We start from the raw sequence: 19,291 nt of genomic DNA, 5'->3' as shown, positions 1-19,291 counted from the left end.
GTTTATCAGGTCATCGCCTCTGCAAACTGGGACCATTGTTCGTATTTGCACCTCAGCTGCTCGTACATGCAGGAGAGCTTTGTGCCTTACCTGCACAAGGCAAAAAAGGGCAGGAGTATTTCTGGCATTTCCTAACTTTTCAGTGCTTAAAATTAAAAATACTTTCCACGCTGTACAGTATGGTATGATGTGGTGTGGTATGGTATCGTATGGTCCTAGTACAGCATATGTTCTTAAAGGCCCTTTCCCTCCTACTACATCTATCGCCAGTGCAGGAACAAGAGGTGCATGCATTCCTAGAATTTAATTTTTTCCCTTTCTGGCCAGGGATTTTTCCTGTACCAGTAGCACAAGCTTACATCCATGTTCTCCAAATTGATAGATGTTTCTTTTCTTTCAGCTGTGCAGTCCCAATTCGGAGCATTCCAGAACATAATGGTATTTTCCGTACCATCTGTCTTCACGTATACATACCTTGTGAATCTGACTATATATATCTACATTAAAGAGAAAATGAGTGACAGGAGAAAATGAGTGAACAGCCTGCAGAGCTTTAACAAATTATCCTGATTAGTTTTATCCATAAATGCATGATTCTTCTCAATAAAAACTACAGAAATGTGTTTTGATAAATAAAAGAGATTTTTCAGTAGGGTTTTTTACATATTTCTCCTATAAGTAGATTGTCATTAGGAAATTAAGGAGTATTTTTTAGCTACTTTGCCACTGCATTTAAAACTTGTAGTGGTAGCTCTCAGTCATGCCTGTAGCTCAATGTCAACTCGCTTAGATTTATTTCACTGAAAGAAAAACAAATAGAGACAGAAAAAGCAAATGTAAGATAAACTAAATGTTAGCAGCACCTCCATGGTGTCTGCTTTACAGGGTTTATGGTAAAAAGTATTTACTGTAATTGTTTTTTTGCCGTGGTGGGTACAAACCAGCCAGGATTAAGAAAGGAAACAATAATTTCTGAGGTCACACAACAGTCTGAAAAATCATCCCACGACAGTTACAGGAACATTTGAAGAACAACTGCCTCAGAGTGCATTTGATGATTGCTAGTGATAGCTCCTCCAGAATATAAAAACAACTCTCACCTTTATAGACCACTGTTTCACTGGGAATTGGGCCTCCTTGATCAAGTACTGAATTTTGCACAATTTCTTAGAATATTGTAAAATGAAGGCTCAAGCGGTTACGGTTTAGGCTGAATTTATAGATTAGTTTCTATCTAATTTAGAGAATCCTCACCTATATTAGATGCTTTATATCTTGAATGCTCCTGTCACTTCATCCCCTACTTAATTACTTTCATTCTTCACTAATTGAGTTTAGGATAATAACTTTGATAACTCAGACACCATCTGGCATGGGAATATAGATTTCACAAGAAGAAAGCAGCAGAATTACACTTGAAGTTCAGCAATATTTTTTCCTCTCTCATTTTCAGAGAAATAATGAAAAGCTAGACATGGAAATATTGTACATGTGCAATTTTTAAAGAAACATCACCGGATTTGGTGTGGTGCATGTCTAACTATACAGCGTACCTTAGAATTCCTCACATATACTCATTTTGTGAAGTAAAATAAATAATAACATGGTTGTAGCTATGCGACTGAGGCTTGAAATGAGGCTTATTTTCACATCTCTTGTTTGCAGCTGATAAAAGCCAGTCGGTTAGATTAGATATACCTGGGCTGCTTAGGGATGAGTTTGGAAGGCATGAATTGATGAAAAGTCATTAGATAAGCATTTTACACTGGTTAATCCATACAGCAGGATCAGCATCAGCCTATTATGAGGGATTACAGTCTGCACAGCTACGCAGATGATGAATATAGAATTTGCAGAAATTTCAAAATGAAGAAGGGAATTGGGGAATGCTGGGCTCAGAAATTAAGGCATTAAGTTTCATCAGGACCCGATTAAGAACCAGATCCAAAATGCTCGAACAAGAGAAGCATAAAAAGAGGGGAAAAATCAGGAAGGGAAAAGGCACAGCTGTGAAATTAAATACGTAGTAATTGATACCTAACAGATTTGGGGGTTTATACTCTCGTCAGAATTAAACTTCTGCTTTCAAAATGCTATAAAGTGACAAGGTGGAACTGATATCACTGTACTTTTCTCTGAACAATTTTTCCTGAGATCTGGACACCTTTTGACTCCCCACTATGCAGAAGGAGAAAACCCTGTTATGTATACTGGGATGTTATCAGTGAAAACTTTGCCTGCAGAGCCCTCTCTAGGATAATTCCAACAAAAATAAACTAAAAACCAGTAATTCAGATAATTGATGATAAATCCGTATTAATTTTGTGTATTTATGTGGTGCAGTACTTTTGTCTTGGAAGTTCTGCTGAAGATGACCACAGGATAGTTAGTGCTCCTTAAAATGCCCAACAACACAATTGTCTTAGTAAGCACTTTTGGAGCTAAGTTGATGGCTGCACCACAGCTGTCACAAGAGTGTTGGCCCTTCAATTTACTCATCCTGGCTAATACGTCTGTCATTACAGAATGTATCCTTCAGAGTAAAGCACAAGTCATTTGAACAGTCATAATAGAAAACTGGCATTGTTAGTTTGAAGTGTTAAAAGATCATCATTCATTATAGCTAAAATTATCAGGTTTTATGAGCTTTGTCTCCATTTTTTTCATCATAATAGGTCACTTTTTTTCAGCTTTCTCCTGCAGAGACAAAAATGAGATCTTACTGCAAAGGAAACAAACAAGAAAAAAGCACTTCAAGATTTGACTTTCCAATAAATATAAGTATTGCAAGACTTCAAAAACAATTTTAAGAACTGGAAATACTGAACACAAGTATCAAATTCTTTGCTCATTCCTACATCTTGTGGGCTTCCTAATATTCCAGGTTGGAATGAGATTTAATGACCGTCATATGATATTAGAGTAGAATAGACCTATATGATCTTCATGCAAAGAATTTTATTTTCCCTGTTGATTGGATTCAGTCAGACTATTCAGGAAAAGAAAGGAAAACATAGTCTGTCAGAATCTAAAATACAAATTTGTGATTATCAAGGGAGAAACTGAATAGTTTCTATAATAGGTACTATGATAAGGTGCTAGTATGAATTTTAAATACATCTGGTGAAGTTATAGTTTCTCAAAAGAGGAAAGACTGACTCTCAGAACATAAGAAATCATTTTCAGAAGTCCTGCCAAGTAGAATTTAACCATAAGGGACAAAATGCATATTATATATTGGTAGAAATGTAGGATTCTCTTCAGAGGAGGACATGAAGTCAGAGCTGGAATAACTCAATATCTGTACTATTTTAATTATATTTATATAATATAGTATAATAGTATATATATATTAAATAGTATATATATAGTATATATTAAATAATATATATATACTATTTAATTATAGTTATGACCAGAAGAAGGCATACTTTAAAAAGTAGACTTGATAGTAGTACCGCAATAAAGTATTCTTGTTCCGTTGTCTGCCTCAGCTTTTCCTGGGCAGATTGTCATAATTTAGAAGAGAGAAGGGCATGTTTTATTATTTGCTCTAAGGGGTATGTATTGCAACATCCTGGTGAAGTAAGCAATGTCCTCTTAGCATTCACTTCTCAACCCTATCTTACACCAGTTCTGAACAGCAAATTCCTCTGTCAACATTTATGCAAATTAATATGGAATGTGTAATTAAAAATAATGATTAAGATTCCTCCCTTTTCCTAGAACAAGATGGGAGTTGACGGGAAGGGAAGTTACTTTTTCTCAGGCTTTTTTTGGTTTGTGTGTGGTTTTTTTACCGTTGTTATTTCTTCCTTAGCACAAATTTTAAAGAACTTTCCCAGTTCTAACATGATTTTATGTAGCTGACCTACTGGGTTTTTTTCTATGTCTGGTTGTTCTGCAGGCATGAGGTGTGTCAATTTGTTGGTTTGTTTTTTTTCGTGTGAAACTATTTTGGTCATCTCCATCTATTCAGCTTAGAATTTAAGATACAAAATAGATTTCAAATTGTAGAAATTAATAAATCTATAATTGCACTAACAAAGGGAGATGAATAGATATCTTAATGAAAGTCTATCCACAGAAATGAGGCAATTGCAAAACTGTAATTGACCACTACACAAAACTTATTTGTTTTTAAAAACACTACAAGATTGTTTTGTAAATGCTTCCACTTCCATCTTCCTTTTACTGCAACAAAAATACTTGTTACCATCATCAACCAGTTCATGGTATACATGAGTCTGTAAAGCCAATAGCTGTCAGCCCTGATGTCAGGCTACCCCAAAAAAGCATAATTAAAAATGCCACACTGTGGTATTGAATTTGTACTCATTGAAGAGGTGTCCCACAGTATATTCTGCTTTTGAAAGAAATTCCTGGAGATAATGAAAACTTAGAATACAAGAGATCTACTTGATAAAGAAAGAGGAAGTGTTTATTTAAATACACATGGATCCCACAGATATTGAACACTGTTGCCCTGATTGAGTTAAGTAACATTATTTTAGAATAGTAAGCATGTCAGTGGGGCTTAACCTCAGTGTCAGCTTACAGAAGAATAGGCATATTCTTCAGGATGCTAAACATACATTAAGATATTTCTGTGCACTGGATTAGATATGTGAATTAGTCTCAAAGATATACGTCATCTACTATAAGACAAAATCTTAGTAGGCAGAACATGTAAATCTTCCTGTCACTTGATGATATTTAACCTTAATAAACTTGTGGCTGCTCAAAAATGAGAATTTTCATTTGCTTGCTACACAGGAAGCTTGTCAAATGTGAAATGGGGCACAGAGGATTTGGCCCACATTCTGACCTACCACAGTACAGCACTGTGTACCTTTATGGTACAACATAAAAATGACTTAGAACACTCTGCTGTATACATATAATGAAATATTAGACCTATGCTTGTTTATTCCTTTGGCTCACTTGAAATAGAATTATGTTTCTGATACGCTTTCTTCACTTTTGTTAAAAAAAAAAAAGGATATCATTAAAAAAGACTAATTCCTCATGTTTCACCAGAACCCTAGGTCACTGATAGAAATAAAATCTATCTACTTGATACGATCTATCTGATACAAAATTAGTTCTGTACACACTTACCCTGTCTTTGTAGAAGGAGCATCTCTTATATATTAAAGGTAAATGTTAAGTAAGTTAATGCAAAGAAAGAGGTTCCATACTACATGCCAATGGAGTCTGATCACCAAAATCAGATTGTAGTCGCGGGGTAGATATATGGCCACACTGAAGCTAATTCTGAAACTACTGCTGACTTCCACAGGATAAAGATACTACTTTTGTCATGAGAATTAAGAATGTATTTTCTAGTTTGTTTGTTCCTTTTCATTTCATTACTCCCTTTTGTATATATGAAAGGGTTTAAAGATTTTAAGGAGAAAAGTATTATTTTGTCAAACACAATATATTGACTGGCTGTGGCTTTCTATTTGGAAAATGTTGGGAAAGTTAGAAAATCTATTTAGACTTCTACTGAACTGCATGGACAACTCATAGCTATTTAATGGAACTATAACCTTTGCAAATTATTAAACTAGTTGCCTTTAACTAATTTGCGAACTGTTGTGCTTGGGTTTTTTTTATGACTTATTTTTATTTCTACCATTATAAAATAGTCTGTGTTTCCTTTCTGATGTCATAGCCATGACATGTAACCTACCATTTGCATCACTGCTGTGATGTTCTTTTAATCTGCAAGGTGTATTAGAAATCTTTCTATATGTAGCACATGACAATCTGTTGTGACATTTTTCTTCATGAGGAGGTTCAGAAACTAACTCATGAGTTATTTTACTTCTTGTTGTAAGTGAAGATAAATGTCATAACACTGATCAGCCTTCATGAGTTCTGAATGTGCAGTTATTCACATTTTCCCCTCACTGTTCTTCAGGACTGAAGTGGCTGAAATGACAGGTGCTGCAAATGAAAAGTACTGGGAATATGTAGGGAAAATAGAAGACTCAATCCTGAAAGATATTAATAACTTATACACTGCTATGTCACCAGTAAAATAACATTTTATTTCCTAACATCATATTAAATTAGAAATATAAACTTGCAATATTTCTGTCTGCATACATAATTTTCAGATACATTTCAAAAGAAAAGAAATCATTCTCTTGAAAATTTCTTCTTTGCTGCTTTGCAAAAGCAAAGTTTCTTTGCTTTGCTGCTATCTATATGCTCATATCTGTTCTTGGCTAGAGCTCTATAAGATTTGAAGGTTCTTACAGATCTGGTTCCTGCTAAGGAAGAAACAATGTGGTGCAGAATTTTCATTTTTTTTTAGTTTACTTATTTTTCCTTGAACAATCCTTGATGGTCAGTCAGTATTCAGACAACCTCCTTTTCAGCGGCCTCAATCAAATTACCACCACGTGGTTTTCTGATGGCATCTCTGTGCCCCGGGAGAGTAAGGGATATAACAAGCAGGTTTCAGCAGCATCAACCAGCCTGAATTAATACTGCAGCATTTCTATAGATGTGTTAAAATACCAACTTTTGAGATAGTGTGTAACAGTGCTACCAGGTGGCTTCTAGCAATACATATAAATTTTGCTATAGCTAAATTTTAAACCTCGACTGAAGAGCCCAAATGCTGGCTTTCAGAGAGGCTGACCACCTGTGTTCCCTCAGACCTCCTTTTTTCAACCCATCTCACATGTTTAACCAAAGCCAACCTCATTCATCTTTTGTTTTACTATTCATTGCTGTCTGATAAGAAAACATTTGTGTCTGCTAATAGTAAGCCTATGATGGACTCTTAAACCAAAGTGATACAATATCTGCATGGGGGCAGGTAGTTGTGTTATGGATTCCATAAAGGTTTTCTCAACTCTTCAACGTTTTCTTACTCCTGATGCAAATGTGCCTCTGAACTCCTCTGGCATTAAGCAGATCTGTGCGTGCCCTGTCTGTCTTATAATTATGAAAACATGCAGAATTGCACACATTAGTGTAATCTACACATTGTGTGTATTCTCGATGCTACAGGTAACCAGAGCAGGGCATGGCTATGATTGATGATCAAAAAATCACACTCAGGAAATTAAGTTCTCATCTGGAGAAAGCAAGATGAGAAAAGGCTATACATAGAACTCCATAATGATAATATTCCTTTGGAAGAGGGGGTCAAATTTGGAGGTCACTTGGAATTAATAGGCTGAATCTGTCCGCTGGAGTTTCTGCATGTCTTTTAAGGTGACCAAGCTGTCTTATCACAGAGAGCTGTGACACATTTTTCAGGTTGTAATAAAGCTTAGGTAAATGTTTTGAAGAAATATGCGAAGCTCTGTCTTATATTTTTCCTATTAGAGATATTTTGGTTGAGATGAATTTTGCTATTTTTCATGTTATGCAGGGTTAGGGCTGTTTTTTGCTCTAGTTTGTAGATGTCAGTATGTAGAAGTGCATCTCTTCTGAATGGTTGGACTGATGAGGCTAAGGAAGGATATGCAAAGCAGACTCTCTTGCCCAGGTTCCCCAAATCCAAGTGCTGTACCATCGGAAATGCATTATAGCATCCATTGTTGCTTCGGCAGGGAAAGCATGCTTTACATATGCAAATACTGCCTAGAAGTTTAACTTAATAATTATCAGCTGGAGGCTGTATTGATGAGCAGCTGAGGCTAATCATCAGCAACAGAATCTGAATTAACCACTACTAGGCTCTGATTGAGCGTACTTGTTTCATACTTGTGGTTACTGTGGCAATTGTAGAAACCTATGGGTATTTTTATAACCATTTCTGAGCTTATAGATACTTATTTCTTGTACTTTCTGTACTCTTAGAAAACACTTTAGAATGCTGTATTTTAGACTTTTCCAGTCCAGTCTTTTCCACAGGGTTTTATGGAGCAGGAGCTCCACAGAAGACTTTCAATCTTTATATCCCACTGCCATGACTGTTAGTCACAGTACAGCTACAGGGATGCATTTGGGCACGTGCTTTACCTTAGAGAGCTGTAATGGCTGTCTGCTCTTGGTTATGTTTTCTGCTATATCAGGGCCTCAGAAGTCACCTTAACACCAAGCTCACATCCAGCTCACGTTTGAACACAGAGAAATCTCTGGGCGTAAGATATCCAAGTAGTTAATGAAAAAAAAAAAGGAGATGCAGCTCCTCCATCGGAAATCTTCAGATTAACAGATCCCATTGTCTTCTCTCCCACTCCTACTGTACACCAGGGAAATTCAGCTGGCTACAAATACTTACCCTGCAGATATCATTCATATGCCTTTTCCTAAGCGTGCTGTATTATTCACATCGCACTCCTACAGTCCCTCCACAGCTTCCCTTCTAATTATTCCCTGCTTGCCCCTTCCTCTGAATAACCAGAGCATTCACCCACATTCTACCATTTAAGGCAGTTAGTAGTCCATACTTCTATGAATGGGATTTCTTGTTATCCAGGAGGTGCCACAGTTTATTTAAATTCACCCATGTTGTAACTCGGAAGATTTATAATTGATTTGCAGAAGGTTTCAGCTTCAGGGCACATGCACCCACAACACAGTGGTTTGTCTCTGCTTCCGTAGTGAAGGTAGCAGAGGGGGATGCTTCAGAGCAGAGGCAATCGGGCTAGCTCAAAACAGGTCCACTGACTGTTTAAACTGAGCTGGATGCTTTGCACTGCAGGAGGTAGGAAGTGTTCCATGACCCTTCGGGTTAGCTAAGCTGTGGGAATGACCTCTAACTGAACGGTGATAAGGCCTGCAACTGATCTAAAAGGGGTCATTTATTTGTGCCCCAAGTGATCACTGCTAATTGCGATGTGGTTGTTTATGACAAAAAAGTCATTGCTAAGTGATGGCTGGTCATTGGCTTCTGCCAAAAATACTTTAGGCAGCACCTCTGAGCCTGGATAGGGTGGTCAAGGACAGAAGGGGTATTTACTTTCTTCTCCTGTTACGGGATTTTCTGCAGTATACTTGCAGAGTGTTATTGTAGGAGTTTCCCCTGCAATACTTGTTTGGTGTCTGAACATTTGAGTCTTCTGAGTTGTCACATTGGCAGGCTTTACCTGTATGAAAAGCTTTTGAAAAGAGGATATCCCTCTAGCTTGATGGAGATAAGAGATTCCTTTTTTTTTTCCTCTCTTCCCCAACTGCTACAGAAGTGGTTTGCCAAAAATTCAGCATCTTTATAGGGATGGTGCTTGGAGAAAATAACAATTCATCAAGAGCACAGATGGCTTATTTAGAATCTAATAGGTATTAAAACATTATTTTCCCCAAGCTTTACTCCTGATATTGATAATGCGTTATCTTTGCCAAGTTCGCCTCTTGATAACATGTTATCTTCACCAAGCCAAGTCACTGATAAAATCTTAGTTTTACTCAGTGCTTACTGTGATAGACATTATTTTCTTACATCTCCACTCCCAGTGTAAAGTGGGGAAATGTAATTTTTAGTCCTTTTCTTGGAGAGTTGTATATTTTACCAAGGCAGTGCAAAGCAGGCAAAGGAAGAATGAGAAGACAAAAGAAGAAAGCAAAAAAAAGTCATTGTATTGGGGACAAGGAAATGAACAAATCATTTTAAGACTTATGGGCTGTTGTTTTAAATTTGCTAATAAACTAACAACCATAACATCAGCTGATAAGCAAATATTTCATTTAAAAATATAACGTTTTTTAAAAAGTCACATCCATTTTCAGGAAAGGTGTATGATATGTTACGATTTTCTTTCGCTCTTTCTTCCTGCATTCTATCGCTAAATACTTTTTCTTTACCTAGAGTCTTTTACTGTTTACCATCACTATTATTCCTGTTAGAGGTACCAGAATTACATTCATTCAGACATCACATCAGCATTTGTCTGCAGCTCTGCCATGTGATGCCATCATTGACAGCACAGTAGCTAACTCTTTGTCACAACCCCTTCCTCATTTTGTGTGCAGACCAAATGCAGCAATGCAGTAAATCATTCTTGGATCACTCAGTGTAATTAATTAAAGAGACCGGAAGGTGTGTCATGAACAAGGCTGGGAATTGTAGAAAGAATAAGGAAAGCTTTGTAGTTTATGACATCTAATCTACCCTGGAAAATTGTTTCTATCTCTACCACTGGATTCATTACATGATGTTCATAAAACAAAGCTATTATGAGTGACTGCTAACTATTCTTTTTCTCATTTTCTGGGTTTCCAGCTTTCAGACTCTTGCATTACAGAAATCTTAAGTGTATCCTGTTGCGTATGCAGGTGTTGAGGTCTGTTCTCTGAACAAATGGAGTGCAGAAAAGGTGCTTTTTGAAAAACTACATCAGAACTATCTTAATTGTGCATCTAAAACTGGTATTTTATTTTGGTGTTAATGACTCCAAACCTGCCTGTGAAAAGGGACTGATAGTACCACCTTTCCCTCAGATAACTTCAAAAAATAAGTCACTGATCGCTATGGCATATTCAGGTATTATAGTGATGAGCGTCATAGGCCAATGAGGGAATAAATAGGACTTTTTTTCAGAGCAGGGTATGTGTGGTCATGAACTGAATGATAAGCTGAAATAAGCCGCTGAACAGCTGTGAGCACCATCTATTCTATGCATGCAATGATGCTAAAGTTCTTTGGAAATAAAGTGGTGATCATGCAATTAATGATCCTGTCATCAGGCACAAAGGAATGACAACAAAGATTAGAGAGAAGACACTTATTCTCACATTTCCAAACTTCTGAGTGTTTGACTTTTGTTGTGGGTTGACCTTGGCTAAATGCCAGGTACTTACTAGAGCTACTCTATCATTCCCCCTCCTCAGGTGGGCAGGAGAAAGAAAATATGATTAAAAGCTTGTGGGTTGAGATAAGGACAGGGTGATCATTCATGAGTTACCATGATGGGAAAAACAGACTTGACTCAGGAAAGTTATTTTACTTTATTGTCTATCAGTTCAGAGTATGGTAATGAGAAATAAAATCAAATCTTTAAACACTTTTTCTCCACCCCTCCCTTCTCCCATGCTCAAATTTATTCCCAATTTTTCTACTTCCTCCCCCCAAGTGGCACAAGGGAACAGGGAATGGGAGTTGCAGTCACTTCATCACACATTGTCTCTGCTGCTCCTCCTCCTCACATGGGAAGAGAATGGGTTTTTCCCATTCTCCATCATGAGGTCACTCCCATAGACAGTCCTCCACGAATTTCTCCAATGTGAGTTCTTCCCACAAGCTTCAGTTCTTCCCAAACTACTTCTATACAGGGCCCTTCCACTGGATGCACACCTTCAGGAACAGACTGCTCCAGCATCTGTCCCACAGGATCACAAGTTCTGCCTGCAAATCTTCTCCAACATGCTCTTCTCTCTCCATGGGGTCCACAGGTCCTGCCAGGAGCGTGCTCCAGCATGGGCTTCCCACAGGGTTACAGTCTCCTTCAGGCATCCACCTGCTCCAATATGGGGTCCTCTGTTGGCTGCAGGTGGATATCTGCTCTACTGTCAACTTCCATTGGCTGCAGGGCAACAGGCTGCCTCACCATGGTCTTCACCATGAGCTGCAGGGGAATCCCAGCTTTGGCACCTGGCACTTCCTTGACTCTCCTTCTGCACTGACCTTGGAGTCTGCAAATTTGTTTCTCTCACACAACTCTCATTCCTCTCTTCTGGCTTTTGGGTTTTCCCCCCTTCTTAATATGTTATCACTGAGGTGCTACCACCATTGCCAGCTGGCTCGGTTTTGGAGCTGTTTGGCTTTGTCTCCATGTTAGGCCATGGGGGAAGTTTCTAGCAGCTTCACATGAAAGCCACCTCTATAGCTCCACTGCTACCAAAACCTTGCGGCACAAACCCAATACGCTTTGCAAACCAGATGTTCTGTAGGGGTTGGGTTTTTGTGTAACATTTAATTTCCAAATCCACTGATTGTAGAGGGCTATTTTGTTCAAGGAAAGGACAGTGGGAGGTCATCTCACTGTGTATGAGCAGCAGGCAATAATGCGATCCTTTAAGCAAGGCTGACATGCAGTGGAATTGAATGGTTCGGGTTTGGGTTCAATAAAACATGGCAGTTTGTTCTTAAGTACCGTTAACAGCAGTGGAGTGGAAGTGAGCACAAACTCAGCACTAAAAGCACATGCCTAATTGCCTAAGTGCCTAAGTGCCTAATTGCAGTTGCTGTTGCCTAAGTCCAATGCTGATGGTTGATTGGCAACTCATGTGGAAGCACTCCGTTCTTACAAAGAACGTGTAATATAGCATGTATGTTACCTGTGCCAAATCCCAAGAAGGGTTTGTGCTTAATACTGATGGGAGCAGCTTTTCTGTCAGAGCTGAGGAAACAGACTGGGCAGTATGGTGTCATGGTTTAGCCCCACCCAACCAAATTTCAGCAGCTATAACTGTGCAGTTGAGCTCCCAAATCTCTTCCCTGCAGGAAAAGCAGAGGGGGAAATGAGAGGAAAAAGACTTGTGGGTTGGAAAATAAAACTACAGCTTTAACAAAATGATGATCATCATCATAATTAGAAAGTACTAAAATATATAGAAATATATGAGATTGCGCCCCCACCCCTCGATGACTATATGTCACCACAAATACTCTAGAGCAGACATGCGGGAATGGGTCCATGGCTGGGAGGTAGCTGGACTCAAGGACTGGATTCAAGAACACATGGATCTGGGATCAGGAACAACCAGACAGACTAGTTCCTCACTGGATGCTGGCCATCGCAGACGAGAGAGAGAACCTTGTGATCTCTCAGTTTTATACCGAATATGATGTGTATGGAGTGGGATCTGTTGGTTAGTTTAGGGTCACCTGCCCTATTTGCCCCTCCTCACAGGTGTGGCCCCCTTCCACCAGCTTGAGGATGGCCTTGGCCTTTTTGCATACCAATGCCCTGTGTTACCAGTTTTAGAGAAGAACGCTGTCTCAAAAATGTGCAGTTAGTTTCCAGAGAATGAAGTTAGAGCAACTGGGTTAGTCAGAAAACTGACTCTAATTTACCTCAAACCACAGCATGTGGAAAGGCATAGCGTTGATTTCTTGTACTGTCTCTGTCTAGTGTAGACCATGTTCAATGTTCTTGTGTCATCTTTCAATGGCACAGCTTTCTACCACTGAAACTTGGAAGCATATGCACATAATTGCTTCATGTCATGTTAGAATGAAGAAGTTCTGTGTTCATAGATCTGGAGTAAATTTCTTAGACTATATTCCACTGTTAATATGGTTATTTGGGCAAGGTTTTCTGCTTCCAGCCGAGATCACACTGCAGTGATTCACAAAAAGGCATCAAAGAGAAAAGTGCCTTACTGAGCGCGAGAATAGACACCTTGGGATGCCTTAGCACCTACTTGTGGAGGCATATATCTTAAAGGACTGAACTGTTAACATAAAGGACTTCATTCGTAGTTCCTACCTAACCGATACCTACCAGAGCATCCAGCTGAGCAGAAGTGGATAGAGTACTAAGGTTTTAGATGATTAAAGCTGGGCTAGAGCTCCAAAAGCAAAGGGATAGTTTATCTGCTTACACAGAGCTTTTATGTCTCCATAGTCCTGACTGCAGTTGTCATATTTTTCTTTTTCTTTGGGTCGATGGAGTTCTCTACAAAGGTTTTTATGGAGGAAAAAATAATTGTGGAATGAACTTCAGATGATTTTGCTCATGGCCTTAATGGGAAAATTCATGAGGGTGGTTGCTGGCTATCGCAGTTCTTTCTGCAGAATGTTGGTTTTGGTTAAAATTCTTACACTTCTAGTCCTGAGAGGGTGCACTGATAATGTAAATTTTCAAATGTGAACAGATGTGAAATGGAGGAGTGCTGTTTTCTTGTATCTGTAGTCAGACTGAAAATTTTCTGTAAGCAACAAGACTTCCTCTTATCTCAGAGGCAGCCTAGAGTTCACTGTCATCAGTTAATTCATTATAAAGTTATTACATACTATTAGGCAGGGGATGAATAATAGCTAAAACACATAATAACGTCTAGACCTTGTAAAGATGTCAAAAAATGACATCTTAAGTTTGTACTTAAGATAGCAAAAGAAATGTGAAAAATAAAGTAAAATAATCCCTCAACATACTATATAAATTTACCTGCCTGTTAGTTCCTAACAAAACTTTAAATACTGGAGTTAAGATCAGAGTTGTCTGAAAAAAGGGTGAATTTTTCTTTCCTACACTGTGTTATTTTCTCCGTTATCCCTGCAGTTAACCTTTGGCTAAACTTTGTTTTCTCTGTGGCTTTTTCTCTAATGTCACTGGGTCCTTTCCAAGACTATCACTTCTCCAAGTCTGATAACTACATAACTAGGAACTTGGTGTTAATGCTTATCCTTTAGGTTGTATGTAAGAATATTCCACTGCTTCAATCCCTCTTCTTGCAAATAAACAATGCTGGAGATATCTTTTGAAAATGTAAAAATGAAGTGTTTCATATTTATGGAATATAACTTTTCAACTAAAAGTGTTTTATTGAACCATTTTGCTTTTCTCAAAATTCCTTTCTGGTCTTTTTCAGCCAAAATACTTTCTAGAATTTGACCCATGTGTATTGAATGTTTCTGTCCTTCTGACCTTCTATTTCTCGGCGAGTATGTCAAACTTTGTTGCTGAATAAAAAACATCTATTCCTCACATGTGATTCAGCTGGGGCTACTGTTTGGCACAAAGTGGTAATCAAAATGCTGTAGCTTGACTGTGGAGAAAATGGGGAGCTGAAAAATTATTTTGTCTTGCATACATTTCTAAAATATATCTGACTATATATTAACTGTCTTTAGAATTAAATCCTTCTCTTCTTGACTGTCTTCCCAGACTAGAGACTGGCAGGCAGCCTTATCCAGAAAAAAATAAACACCTACTTATCTTTTTGTGTGTTTTTAAAATTAGTTGGACCTGTAGATCATAGAATTTCAGCATTTGTCCAAGCTTACCATGCTCTTAAGCATTGCCTTGAAGTGCCATCTCTGCATAGAACCTGGGTGAATTTGAAACACATTTCTGCCTCACAATGCTCATGTTAAAGGAAAACACAGCTTCAAGTATATTCTGACAGAAGTGTTTTCTTTCCTTGTCTGGCAGATGGGAAGCCAGTGTCACTGTCTCCACTTGAATCCCAGCCCCACAGTCCTCGGTACACAGCGTCGAGCCAGCGGGAGCGTGAGAGCTTGGAAGTTCGCATGCGAGAGGTGGAGGAGGAGAACCGTGTGCTTCGCAAGCAGCTCAGCCTGGCACAGAGTCGCAGCCCCTCGCACCACCGTGGCAATCACTCCAAAACCTACTCCATGGAAGAGGGGACAGGTGACAGTGAGAGCCTGCGTGCTGGCATTGTGGCGGGGAACAGCTCTGAGTGTGGGCAGCAGCCAGCAGTGGAAAAATGTGAGGTAAATAAACAAAAGGAACCTGCCAGAAACAAAGCTTGATAGGTTCGGTCCTCACAGGACATTGCAGATCCCTCTATCTCCTTACCCCTGAAACTTTCTGCTCAGAAACTAGCCTCTTAAAGAACTACTGGGTGCAACTTTTTAGATAGTTTTTAATGATTCTTTTTTTAAAAAACTTTTAAATATTTAATCACCTGAATATATTTTGAGTGGTTATTTGATCAGAGTTCTTTGTCTTGTTCGTTCTCATGTCCCAAGCCTGGTGTAAAAATCAAAGTCACGTTCCAAGCTAACTTCAGTACAGCTGTGCTGATGAAGACCTGCAGCAAACTGACCCCTTGTGCTTCTAAATTAAAGCGCCACAGTGCTTTGAAAAGCCTTATTCCTTTATTTGTGTGTCTATATTAGAATAGTTCAGTATTTACCATTTATTAAGTTGTGGCCTGTGCTTTTGAGTCACTTTCAGGAGTGTATCTGGATGCTACTGTGGAGCCTCCTGCTTTGCGTGGGCCATGCACAAAAGGTGTGGTTAGCTGCAGGGAACAGGAGATGTGTTTCAGAGAAGGTTTTGGAGGTTGTTTTGGTTTGGTTTTCCCCATTTTATGCAAGTACTTCTGTCGCTGTCATCCAGCTGTTTAGTCGTCAGATATCTGAGTGGTGACAGTTCCAAGTATGGATAGAACCAGACCAGAAAGTCTTGCTTAAAGGCCTTGTGCCAATCCCAGCTGGTGAAGATATCAAAAATAATTCCTCCGTGTGTTTCTACAAAGACAGTAATACCGTATCACCTTTTATCTTGCTTTCTGCTACTAGGAAGATAGAAGTTGAAAGAAAATAAGTAGGAGAGAAAAAGATGTCCTAATTATCTCTTCAAATAAAGTCTATTTAATGGGCAAATATTAAATATAATTTAAAAATGAATTATTGCTTTCCAGTTGGACATCTTTGTCCATCAGTGTGGAAAAAGGTACCAATGTTATTTTAAGGAGAGAGAACAAGAGGACTCTGTTTTTCATTCTCCCTCCTCCAATTAATGAAGGTCTGATTTTCCTCCCTGTGAGTATTTTGGCATTTCTTTCAATAAGGGAAAGTTCAGGCCATCAATAAGCAAACCTCATTTCTCCCCTATTATCATGCCAAGCAGTGATGAGTTGAATCTCAGCTCTTGGTTGTTCAATGTACAAACCAATTTTGGACACAAAAATAGCAGCTTAAAGGAAGAAAAGTTTAAGTGGTCTTTCAGTTTATAATGTGTTTTGCCAATGAATTTACTTACTCAGTGGGGTTTAGCATTGTGCTGGAGGCAATGATTATATAAAATAGGAAACCTCACTTTATTTGCCAACTCCCTATCTCACCGCACACTGTTTTGATAACAAAACAGCTATTTCTTCTTTTTCTTATGGAATTCACTCAGTAATTCAGTAACAGCAATGGAAGTTAAAATTAAACTTCCTTATTATCAGATTTGCCAGAGGTCTCATCATTTATCCTATTACTGTAGATTCTGGTTCCATGTTTGTGTGAGTGGTATCTTGACTGCATTCACCCTCTGTTTTAAGTGTTTTAGTGGTGTAAACTAAATCTTTTTTTAGCCTCTGACCCTGGAATATATCACAGCAAGGGTCAACAGCTTGGGTAGAGAGACAAGCGTCCTTGGAAGAAGACTGGGGCTCTAGGGAAAGACAAAGAGAGCTAGATATTCGTTGTTTGTTTCATTGAGGCAGTTCTCTGAGATTAGTGATGATTAAAACATTTGAAAATGCAGTTACAATGAATTAACATTAAATAACTGATAAAGCATAATCTGTGTGACAATAAGTGTGATCTGTATTAAAAAAAAATAGTGGGTTTATTTCATTCCAGCCACCACTTCCTACTCTGTTGCTTTGCAGAAGAGCTCTTCTGATATTATAAAATGGACCAGCAATACATTGCAAGAAAAAGCCAGAAGTTTGAGCCAAGGATATTCTCCCTGGAGGGAGCAGAACCCTGTCATACTTTCCCAATAGGAGTCAATTTCAAAACAAACCTTGGAAATATAAGTAAGAGTAGTCCTTACAGAGACATAACAAATAACAGGCTTCAGTAGAAAAGCATAATGTTCTTTGAAGCTAACAGAATTATATGACACTTCCATACAATGTTATCTCAGTATCCTTCCAGTTTGTGCCTCCATAAATTGGGCCTTTAGTTTGGTTTAAATGTGCATTTATAAATATTTTTAAACGACATTATGTAGTAGAAAAGTGTTAATTAGCATTATAGCATTTAGTAGGTTAGCAGAATATTTAGCATCTGAAGCATTTTGACAGTCACATTTGTGTTGTTACTATTCTCGACAGAGTTGCTCAATAAGGTTAAGTAATAACCACCAAGAACAGGCCCCAACAACTGAAGCGCTGTAAAACACAGGGAATGGCAGATGTTACCTGCCTCAGGGAAACATTTGTAGCATATTTACATTTTTGTTTAATATCTCTTAACCACATTCAACAATTATTTATGAAGAAGTAAGTAACTGCAATAGAAGGCCTGGCTAGTACTACTGGAAAATTATTGAAGTTTGAAATGTTTTACCAAAGATTATTTTTAGATGTAAGAACTAATTAGAGTTTGTTAGGTTCATTATTTCACCATTAGAAAAGTAGCCTGTGGGGGAAAAAAATAACATCTGTTTATCTAGGTACCTTATACTCCTCATCAGCATTGGATCTAAGGCTGATTTCTTCATGTGGTTTTGGATATTTTCATCCCATGAGTGTTACTCCAGAGTGGACTAATACAAAATACTCCTTTCAGAAACAGTCTTTCCTGGTCTGTAGTGGCTGAAGTAATATTTTTTATATCATATTAGCATGCACCTTGGATTATTTAAACTCCACTTCCACAGGAAATTTAACTTACTTAACTGCTAAGGCTATTCTTAAATGTCTTTCAGTATCTGGGCATGAGTGCTCCTTAAGCTATCTAAACTAAAAAGTAGTTCTCTTTGTGTCCCTGATCCCTAATCTATAGGAAGAACAGCTTGGTTAACTTTCACAATGTTTAATTAGCTATTCATATCTTCATATATAAGCAGAGGAAGGATTCATTGAGTCTGGAAAACAAGATATTTCATCATTTAATCTGTTTCTCCAATCAGTTCCATTATCTTAAAGCAGCTCCAGTGAACGGCCTGTGTCCAGACTTCTTGCTACATCTACTAGTGATGAACATACCTACCATTCAACTTAAAAAGAGATTGTAGGATGGTAAACATTTTCAAGGAGCTCAATTCAGTCCCACAGTGACTTCTGAATATCCAGGCTAAAGTCTGACAACTAGATTTATTACAAATTATAAACAGTGAAGAGCAAGCGTAGCATGCAGAGCCTTGGTGTAAGATGTTTGGAGAGAAATGTAGAACAAAGCAGATAGGCTGTCACAGGTTGTGAAAGCTGGAACATTCTTGGCTTATGTGCCTTCACTTCTGGGTGTTGCTGCAGTCAACAAGTCTGGAGGTTGTATCGCAGTGAACACTTCTGGTGGCATGGGGATACAGTCGTCTAGCCATCTGCAGACAGAAAATGGGGCCTTTGAGGGAGCTGTGAAACTGCTGACCAGTGTCATAATCTGGGAACTGATTCTTACAGTAGTATACTCAGGAGGATGCAAGTTCTTTGAAGGGCTTCCTTCTTCCAGTCACACAGTCGTGACAATAAGGAGAAGTCCCTGGTGACTGGAAGAAGGGTAACATCCCCATTTTTAAAAAGGGTAGAAAAGGTGACCCTGGGAACTACCGACCTGTCAGCCTCACCTCTGTGCCTGTGAAGATCATGGAACAGATCCTCCTAGAAGACATGCTAAAGCACATGGTGGATGGGGAAGTGATTAATGATAGCCAGTATGGCTTCACCAGGGGCAAGTCCTGTATGACCA

General features: G+C 38.5%; 1 protein-coding gene across 3 annotated transcripts in view; it reads left to right on the top strand.

Annotated features, from left to right (window-relative positions):
* Window positions 1–19,291, top strand: part of LARGE1 (LARGE xylosyl- and glucuronyltransferase 1) — a 284,444-nt gene that overhangs the window by 123,255 nt on the left and 141,898 nt on the right. For all 3 annotated transcript variants that reach the window (XM_054062457.1, XM_054062449.1, XM_054062466.1), the window contains exon 3: window positions 15,069–15,370. In XM_054062457.1, the coding sequence (XP_053918432.1) occupies window positions 15,069–15,370 (302 nt within the window). The remainder of the gene's footprint in view (window positions 1–15,068; window positions 15,371–19,291) is intronic.

This window comes from Cuculus canorus, chromosome 1, assembly GCF_017976375.1.
Source record: "Cuculus canorus isolate bCucCan1 chromosome 1, bCucCan1.pri, whole genome shotgun sequence".
Classification (NCBI taxonomy): Eukaryota; Metazoa; Chordata; class Aves; order Cuculiformes; family Cuculidae; genus Cuculus; species Cuculus canorus.
Note: the sequence above shows the minus strand (reverse complement) of the source record. Positions and strands in the feature narration are given on the sequence as shown.